Source organism: Tachysurus fulvidraco, chromosome 1 (genome assembly GCF_022655615.1).
Source record: "Tachysurus fulvidraco isolate hzauxx_2018 chromosome 1, HZAU_PFXX_2.0, whole genome shotgun sequence".
NCBI classification, from domain to species: Eukaryota; Metazoa; Chordata; class Actinopteri; order Siluriformes; family Bagridae; genus Tachysurus; species Tachysurus fulvidraco.
Window position 1 is genome coordinate 3,388,910 of NC_062518.1, and position 10,083 is coordinate 3,398,992.

Genomic DNA, 10,083 nt, shown 5'->3' on the forward strand with positions numbered 1-10,083 from the left:
CACGTTTTAAGGGTAAAACCTGTGATGTTACCTTTGTCTATAAACCATATATCTGGACTGACATCTTCACCTTCCTTAGAGAGGACTTTTATTTAAGAAACTGGACCTGCTCAAGTATTTAAAAAACAAAAACACATTTATTGAGCAAAATGTAAAGAAACAAAAATTCGGCAAACAATACAGGACTGAACCTTACACCTCTACAGTTACACTGTGATGCTGGAGACATCATCAGAGCTCGTACACACTCTGTCCAGCTGCTCTGCTCCCACTGTATACAAAAAAAAAAAAACAACACTTACTAACATCTATTACCATCCGTAGCAGTTTACTGGAAATAAAGGAGCAGTGTGTATTTTTTGTGCTTTGCTTTTTTTTAAGCCAAGGGGCGGAGCTACTTTCTGGGCCAGAAAAATGTAACCACCTTCATTAGGTAACCAGCTTCATGCATAGGTTTGCAGCACAGTAAACAAAGGTATTTTTTATTATATAAATTGTTATATAAAGAATATCTTTAGCTGGTAAATTGAGTTTATGTGTGTAAAAAACTTTAACGCTAATATTACTAGTGAAAATAAACTGGGTTTAAGTTATAGGAAACGTGAAGGAAAATATTACGTTAAAATATTTAGTTGCAGGATAAACAGCATTATATTAAAAATATTGCCTGTGTGTGTATGGTACCTGTGGTCAGGTGTGTATAAGTTCCCTCTGCAGGTTCATTAGGCAGTGACATGCCCATAGCTTTCCTAATGCCATATAAACTGCTCACGTCTCTAGGAGTCACCTGACTGGTCAGCTGTGCCAAGTTTTCAGTCACTTTCTCCGCTACACACACAACGATACACACCGTGTTAACATTTCAGCGGAGTACATGACATGTGCAGAAGTGACCACAAGTCGTGTGTGTAGCTGTAATGTCTGAGCTCTAAGACATGTGTGTGTGAACTTGTACCTAGCTGTAACTCCTTGGCAGTAGGTGCAAGAAGGCAGATCATATTCGGAGGCTGTTTGGCACTAAGTCTCTCTCTCTGAGCTTCGTGCAGATCCCTCAGCAAAACGGTCGTCTCGTCCAGCTTCTGCTGAAACTGTTTCGCTTCTGAGAGACGGAGAGAAGCAGAAACGCGATTAGGTCAGTTCGCTGTAGTCCCCGTTTTCACTATAAAGCTCTGTTTAATAACATTCCGTGCAGCAGCCGTGCACAATTCTGGAATTATGGGTGACTCGGAATTTTTAAATCAGGGCCGAAAGGATGTGACGCAGACTCGAGATGAATTTTGTGTGGTCTGTGTTTTAACAAGTATGCGCCCTCACCGTGTGAGTCAAAGCTTTCTGGTAGGATGTCGAGACCCAAACCCAAACTGATGACTGAATTCAGAACGCTCATGCTGTTCGCGGTCTTCAACTCTGACCCGACCACCTAAAGAGGGGAAGAGAGGGGAAAAAAAAGGGGGGCATTTAAAAAAATAATAATAAAAAAAAATAAATCCATCCATCTAACAAACACTGATTAGTTTCCCCTGAAAACACGGTGGCTGCTATATAAAAAAAGGAAATGAACTAAAATAAGAAGTTAATGAAAAAATAAACGCTCGAGTTGTGCGGTGCAAAATGTTACACCCAGTCATTTATGCCTTAATTACTCAATTCATTACACCGGCAGGGGAACGAGACGACTCACGCTGGCTTCAAACAAACCGCTTCCTCGTCGATGAGGATGTTCTAACTATCTAGAAATGAGCACTTCAGACGTGTCTCTGACTCGTGACACCACGTTTCACCCACGGCTTCCTTTTTTTTTGTAGAAATGAGAATGCATGTGATGGTAAATGCTCCTTGTGGGAGTATAGACTGGCTTTGTTGACACAGCTGCTTTAAAGCAAAGAGAGAAAGAGAGAGAGACAGAGAGAGAATGAGACTGAGCAAGAGTCAGAGAGAGAGACTGAGTAAGAGAGAGAGACAGAGAGAGAGACAGAGCAAGAGACAGAGAGACTGACCACGAGAGAGACAGAGAGAGAGACTGAGCAAGAGCGAGAGAGAGACTGAGCAAGAGCGAGAGAGAGACTGAGCAAGAGACAGAGAGAGACTGAGCAAGAGTCAGAAAGAGACAGAGCAAGAGTCAGAAAGAGACAGAGCAAGAGACAGAGCAAGAGACAGAGAGAGACTGATCAAGAGAGAGACAGAGCAAGAGACAGAGAGAGACTGATCAAGAGAGAGACAGAGCAAGAGACAGAGAGACAGACAGAGAGAGAGAGAGAGAGAGGCGGCATACTGGGATACGTTCCGGTTTTTGCAGCTATACTAGGCTATGATGCTAACTGCTAATCTCAGTGGCTCATATTTACCCTGATGCCCCAAAGCTGTGATCTTCACCTGTGGTTCTCACTTTGTCAGAACTTCACACTGTAAAGCCTTTAAAAACTAATTTGTCTAAAACTACAAAGGCAACTGATGTATTGTATTTGCCTTCAGGCTGCTTTATGCTTTTGGTGGGCGTCGTGTGAATAGAGAGCGATTACATAAACCTTTAACTGACAGCCGCACAATGCTAAAGCGGCTAGCGGACGGCGCTGATTACGCCGTTTAGATCGAACACCCTGTCACAGCAGGACGGATGTGTTGGGTGACTAACGAGTCGTCACGTTCAGCTAACGCACGCCTTCTGATTGCTCTCTTGGTGTTTTTCCCTTCTATGTATGTTCTGGTTCTCTGACTTTGGTTTTGTTTCTCTAAAATTTACACGACTGATTCCTAACATGCCTTTCGTTCGAAGACTTTTTGTTCGAGTCGTGGTTTGTAGGTCACGTTTCCGTACACGCTCGACACCTTGCTGACTGTCGCTCGGTGACGATTCTGATCCGTGTCACGTGACGGTGTGTATGACATGTCACCGTGTTTATAATAGGTTTGCGTTTATAATATAATATGGCAGCATGTATGAGATCACATGACTGGAACGATTGGTGTGACTCAAAAGTTTAAGGTCTTGGGCATTTCCAGTCACTCGGATGACTAATGTAAAAAAAAATAAAGGAATAAATTATTAATAAAATTTGAAAAAGAAAGAGTTTGTGTCTTTATATGGTTTTACCTCGACGCCATCGGCAGCGTCCGACTTCTCTGCAGACTCTTCCTCCTCTAGGGTTCTCTAAAGAATGCAGACAGATACATCACTGACTATGGATGAGGGGAGCAGGAAAAAGCACAACACCAAGTGTTTTTCATTACGATTACTGACTTTCACATTCTATACATCATAGAAAATTAAAAAATCATAGAAACAATAAAAAAAATAAAAAAAAAGATTGGAGAGAATCTACACTTGTACTCAGAACCTCTGACACTCTCTCACACACACACACACACACACACTCACACACACACACACACACACACACACAGACACCTAGACACACAGACACACACAGAGATTAAACAAGTTTTGATCCCTGCATTCTACGAGAGGCTTCCGGATGATCATCCTGGTCTTAGATGTTCCTCAGGATTTGCTTTTGAAATGATTAAGTCTTAAAAGTAAAACCTGATTCAATTTGTTAGAACTCAGGCTGAGAATACTGTGATAAATTAAGTTTGATGTTTAAAAAAAAAAAGATTTGATTGGAAAAAAAAAAAAAACACCTTTACTTAACTTTAAGACCAGAGAAACTTTTATTAATCGCTCGTGGGGAAATGTGTCAGTGCATTTGACTGCTGTTATAGAAATGAAAAGTCTGGTCAATAAAATCATGAGTTAGTTCTTTAGGGAAACAGGGTGCTGTGGTGTATTTATACACTGCTGTTACCAGCGTGTGTCGGTGTGTATGTGTAGAGGTGTTTATTAGTCGTGTATGACAGGCTTAATTAGGGGGCAGTGGGGGCTCAAGCTGTTAAGGCTCTGGGCTGCTGATTGAAGGATCAGGGTTCAAGTCCCTGCACTGTGAGCTGCTGTGTTGGGCCCTTGATCGAGGCCCCTAAACCCTTACTGTATCATAGCTGACCCTGTGTTTAGACCTCAACCTATATATAAAGTTGGGATATGTGAAGAAAGGATTTCACTGTGCTGTAATGTCTATGTGACAAAAAAATAAGGCTTCTACAAAAAATGAACTTAATTTAATTAATTTCAAACTTCCAGAGGTATTTTATGTGAAATGTGGCACTCGGATTTAAATTCATAAGCTCCATGTTGGAAGAAAGATCTGTTCTGCTCATCCACGTGGCATTCAGTTAAAATAATGATGATAATGAAAATAATATTTAAATTTCATCCTTACAACCTCGGTCTCTTTTAGACGTCTGGAGTGCTCTCCGTTGGTCAGGGAGTCCAAAATATTATCTGCCAGTCTGCTCATATGCTCTTCTGACTTGGCCAGGAAATCTGTAGTACTAATGTGATTGAAACACACACACATATATACACACACACACACACACACACACACACACACACACACACACACACACACACACACACACACCATATGTACAAGTGTTAAATAACATTCCTTAGTGAGTGTGATGTGATGACTGTGTGAATGGTGGCATTGACTGTGTGGGGGCTGAACTTGGTTACACACACACACACTCAAACACAAACACACACACCCAAACACACCAGATGGCTGTACGTGAACTTTTAAGCATTTCCCATGACTTCTATCACAATATAAAATATGCTCTGCTGCAAATATGCCTAGATAAAAGAAAGTATTTCTTCCTGGAATTAAAAAGAAAAGTTGCACCGCAGAATAACTCACATCCTCTATTACATCACCATGCTTTGTTGACGAGCGGCGCCGTCGCTAACGTTAACAGTGGAACGCTCTGATTCGTATCATAGGATTTAAATTTCGTATCGCACCGTAGGTGAATTAATAGGTGCGCCCCGTTACTACTGTGCGCTGGTCTAATGTTCTAAACATATATAAAGTGCAAGTCGTGTGTTTACACTGAAATGTGTGAACAAATGTCTAAGAAGAAGAGAAAGAGGAAGAGCGCTTCAAGTATCGTTTAAAAGATAAATAAATAAGTGGAATGTCGGACACGTCACACGCTCTACGCTCACACCTTTCCTTATGTAGCCATAGACGTGCTGTGCAGAAGCTAGCGGCAGGGAGGCGCAGGTTTGATGTCGTTCGCCATCGACTTGTGTAACGGCTTGTAACTTGGTGTACGTCTGAGATGATACGACCCTTACAACGTGTAATTTACACACGAGATGCTAAACTGGATGTGTAGCGTGTGGTACGGAATTTAGGACACTGCTTATCATTTTAAACTGTGTTCCTGTGATCAAATGTGACACATGGTCCAAAACAATGTACACACACACCTACACCTCACACACACACCCCTACACCTCACACACACACCCCTACACCTCTCACACACACACACACCTACACCTCACACACACACCTACACCTCACTCTCACACACACACACCCCTACACCTCACTCACACACACACCCCTACACCTCACACACACACCCCTACACCTCTCACACACACACACCTCACTCACACACACACACACACACACACCTACACCTCACACACACACCTACACCTCACTCTCACACACACACACACACACACCTACACCTCACACACACACACACCTCACTCACACACACACACACACACACACACACACACCTCACTCACACACACACACACACACACCTACACCTCACACACACACCCCTACACCTCTCACACACACACACCTCACTCACACACACACACACACACACCTACACCTCACACACACACACCTACACCTCACACACACACACACCTCACACGAAGCCACACACCGTCACCTCACCAACATCACACACAGCCACCTACAACCTCAACACACACACACACCTCACTCCCACACACAACACACCCACACACACCACACAACAACACAACAACACCTCCATCACACACACCCCTACAGCCTCACACACACACCCTACCGACCTCTCACACACACCCCTACACCTCTCACACACACAAAACAACCTCTCAAACACAAACCCCGGCCCCTTCCTCACACACACACACACACACCTCACACACACACCACACACACCACACCTAACTCCTCACACACCCACACACACACTCACTCTCACACCACACACACACCTACCATCACACACACACCACACACCACACCTCACTCACACACACTCCACTCACCCTACACTCACACACACACACACACAACCTCAACCTCACACACACCACACACACCTACACTCACACACACACACCACACCGCCCACACACACACACCTACACCTCCACCACCACACACACCTAACACCCTCACACCACACACACACCTACACCTCTCACACACACACACCTACACTCTCTCCTCACACACCACACACCTACACCTCTCTCACACCACACACACCAACCTCTACCCACACACACCACCTACACCTCTCTCACACACACACACACACACACACACACACCTACACCTCTCTCACACACACACCTACACCTCTCTCACACACACACACCTACACCTCTCTCACACACACACCTACACCTCTCTCACACACACCCCTACACCTCTCTCACACACACCCCTACACCTCTCACACACACACCCCTACACCTCTCACACACACACCCCTACACCTCACTCACACACACACACCTACACCTCACCCTACACCCCTGCACTACACACACACACCTACACCTCATCTCATCTCACACACACACCTACACCTCTCTCACACACACACACCTACACCTCTCACACACACACCCCTACACCTCTCACACACACACACACCTACACCTCTCACACACACACACCTACACCTCTCACACACACACACACACCTACACCTCTCACACACACACACACACCTACACCTCTCACACACACACACACACACCTACACCTCTCACACACACACCTACACCTCTCACACACACACCTACACCTCTCACACACACACCTACACCTCTCACACACACACACCTAACTCTCTCACACACACACACACACACACACACACCTAACTCTCTCACACACACACACACCTAACTCTCTCTCTCACACACACACACACCTAACTCTCACACGCACGCACACACCTAACTCTCTCTCACACACACACACACCTAACTCTCTCTCACACACACACACACCTAACTCTCTCTCTCACACGCACGCACACACCTAACTCTCTCTCTCACACGCACGCACACACCTAACTCTCTCTCTCACACGCACGCACACACCTAACTCTCTCTCTCACACGCACGCACACACCTAACTCTCTCTCACACGCACGCACACACCTAACTCTCTCTCACACGCACGCACACACCTAACTCTCTCACACGCACACACCTAACTCTCTCACACGCACACACACACACACACACACACACACACACACACCTAACTCTCTCACAGACACACACACACCTAACTCTCTCACAGACACACACACACCTACCTCTCTCACACACACACCCCTCTCTCTCTCTCACACACACACACACCTCTCAGAACCCTGCAGGTTGGGCTCGTCTCCATAAAAGGAGTAGATCAGATCAGAGTCCTCTTTACTGACGTTTGCAAAGCTGGAGTCGTAAGTCGGAGCGTACGAGCTGAAAGGTCCGTAATTCGTATACATCACTGAAAGAGAAGAAAAACATGGAGAGACAGATGTGTTACACAGAATCTCACACACACACACACACACACACACACACACACACACACGTGTAAGGGTCAAGCATCCTTAAATCACATCTCTGATAATCCTCCTGGTTATTTTACAACATCTGAATCTTAAATCTGATTGGTCAGAAGGCGTGGATTTGTTTATATAACACGGCTCACACACGAGCTTATCGTTTCTATAGTAACAGTTGGTACCCAAAGAGAAGATACGAGCTGTTACTTAGAGAGAGAGAGAGAGAGACTACAGGAAAGGCTGCTGAGCAATGGACTGTTTATAATATAAACTATAACACGAGCTAACTTGTGTCTCGGGTTGTTCCGAGACCGATAATCGTAAATATAATCAGCTAATATGTGCATCGTGTCATTCAGTAGCGAATCGAGGTCCAGACTGCGCTGCTATATAAAAATGATCTGTTATGAAGTGGCGGTGTATCGGTGTGTCACGCCGCTCTGGTGTAGATTATTTTCACACGCATGCTTAAAGTGTTTAGCTTAAGGTTATATTCATCAGGTAAGTATAAATCCACTGTTCCCATAAAAGAAAAAAAGGTCTATCATTTTTCTGTAGTCAGAAACTAGTTACAGATTTGATCCTTGCTCGGTTTCTACATTAAAACGAAATAAATACTACACTTCGGCGCGTCTACAGCTTTGTCAGTGCAGTAGGTTTTTTTTTTGCCATTTCTTCTGTTCAGGAAAAGTATGTGCAGGATGGGAAAGGAAGAGGCGTGGTGGCACACACCAGGATGGAAAACTCCGGCTCTAGGAATGTGGCTCTTTATCCAGTGATTCAACAGTTTGGCAGAGACGATGTTTTTCCAGCGTCAGACGTTGTGTCTGATTATATGAGCAGCGTCAGCTGCGTGCTTCCAAATAAAGCTGCCGAAATGAATCGCCTTCTGAAGACCGTGTATTAATCACGAGTGTTTCCGCATAATAACAGGTCATTTATCAGCGTACTAATACTTAAGCACCTCAGACGTTTACTGTTTTTGAGAATGTGAACACGCACACGGCATTTTTAATTACTGTACAACGTTAGTTACTGTACAGACTCGATCTGAATGCCTGTGCTTTCATTTTTATTACTGTGCTCAGTTGAGAGAAGTCTTTTATATAGTCAAACAACAAACCACCCAACAGTGTGTGTGTGTGTCAGGGGAACAGTGCATGAGACAGACGGACGGATAGCAAGACAGAGTGAGACAGACATAAAGAAAGTGTGTGTGTGCGCATGTTACCTGGAGTGATTCTGTTTCTCTTGTCCTCTTTAAAACCCTGCAAACTGTTAACTCCAGACTGTAGCCGGCCTCCCATCATCCCCAGCTTCACAGGACAGTACCCTGGGTCTGACGCATACACACAGAGACACACACAGACAGACACACACACACAGACAGACACACAGACAGACACACAAACAGACACACACAGACAGACACACAGACACACACACACACAGACAGACACACAGACACACACACATACACACAGACACATACACAGAACTGAACTGAATGACAGTTAACCATGACAATTACTTCAGCACCCAAAGCTGCTGAATAACAGTTAAAGCTGTGTTTAATTATAAAAGTAAATAACTGCATTTATTAATTAATTAATGAAACGGAGCCCCGACTCTGTTACCTCCAGCACTTAGATCAGCAGGGTTCACGATGCCCAGCGTGGTCGTACCATCAGACTTCCTCCGGCCAAAATCCAGCTAGGAATCAAAACAACAAAGCATCACAATATACGAGGTGATCAAATCTTCGAGAAGTAAAAGAAGAAATGTTTCAAAAATATCAACTAAGTGTCTTTTTGTTCTAGTAAAACAATAAAAACCTCAGTGTTGAAACAGACTCGTGACACTGTCGGAAACTCCGAGCTCCAAACTCACCTCACACTGAAGGCTTCTGGTGGACAGTTTACCTCCAGACTCTTCTATAAGCTTTTTAATCTCTTCAAGATCTTTCTCTGCCTGGGTCGCGTTCCTCTGTGATTCCTCTTTGGATTCCTTACTGGAAACAAACAAGGAAGGATCTTTAGAACTGAAAATGAAGAATTAAGCACTTGAAATATATGATCTTTTTTTAACTTTTAACTGGTATCAGTGTTTTTTATAATTGTGCAACAATGAAGTTATTTCTTATGATAATTAAATAATTACATGTAAAGAAATATGTAGCTATGGAGAGACAGAGAGAGAGAGAGAGAGAGAGAGAGAGAGAGAGAGAGAGAGAGAGAAAGAGAGACACACACACACACAGAGAGAGTGAGAGAGCCACTGAGACAGAGGGAGAGAGACACTGAGACAGAGAGACTGAGACAGACAGAGAGACACTGAGACAGAGAGACAGAG

General features: G+C 44.2%; 1 protein-coding gene across 2 annotated transcripts in view; it reads right to left on the minus strand.

Moving 5' to 3' along the window:
- Positions 1-117: 117 nt before the first annotated feature.
- The window catches only part of brd7 (bromodomain containing 7), a 15,869-nt gene continuing 5,903 nt past the window's right edge, over positions 118-10,083 (minus strand). Inside the window, exons 8-17 of one of the 2 annotated variants that reach the window (XM_027155671.2) lie at positions 9,622-9,742; positions 9,369-9,444; positions 8,963-9,070; positions 7,535-7,670; positions 4,275-4,386; positions 3,092-3,148; positions 1,315-1,420; positions 956-1,099; positions 685-828; positions 118-271 (exon numbers count right to left, since the gene is read on the minus strand). In XM_027155671.2, coding sequence (XP_027011472.2) covers positions 207-271; positions 685-828; positions 956-1,099; positions 1,315-1,420; positions 3,092-3,148; positions 4,275-4,386; positions 7,535-7,670; positions 8,963-9,070; positions 9,369-9,444; positions 9,622-9,742 — 1,069 coding nt within the window. In that variant the 3' untranslated portion in view covers positions 118-206. The remainder of the gene's footprint in view (positions 272-684; positions 829-955; positions 1,100-1,314; positions 1,421-3,091; positions 3,149-4,274; positions 4,387-7,534; positions 7,671-8,962; positions 9,071-9,368; positions 9,445-9,621; positions 9,743-10,083) is intronic. The other variant, XM_047811698.1, reaches the window with a different exon arrangement.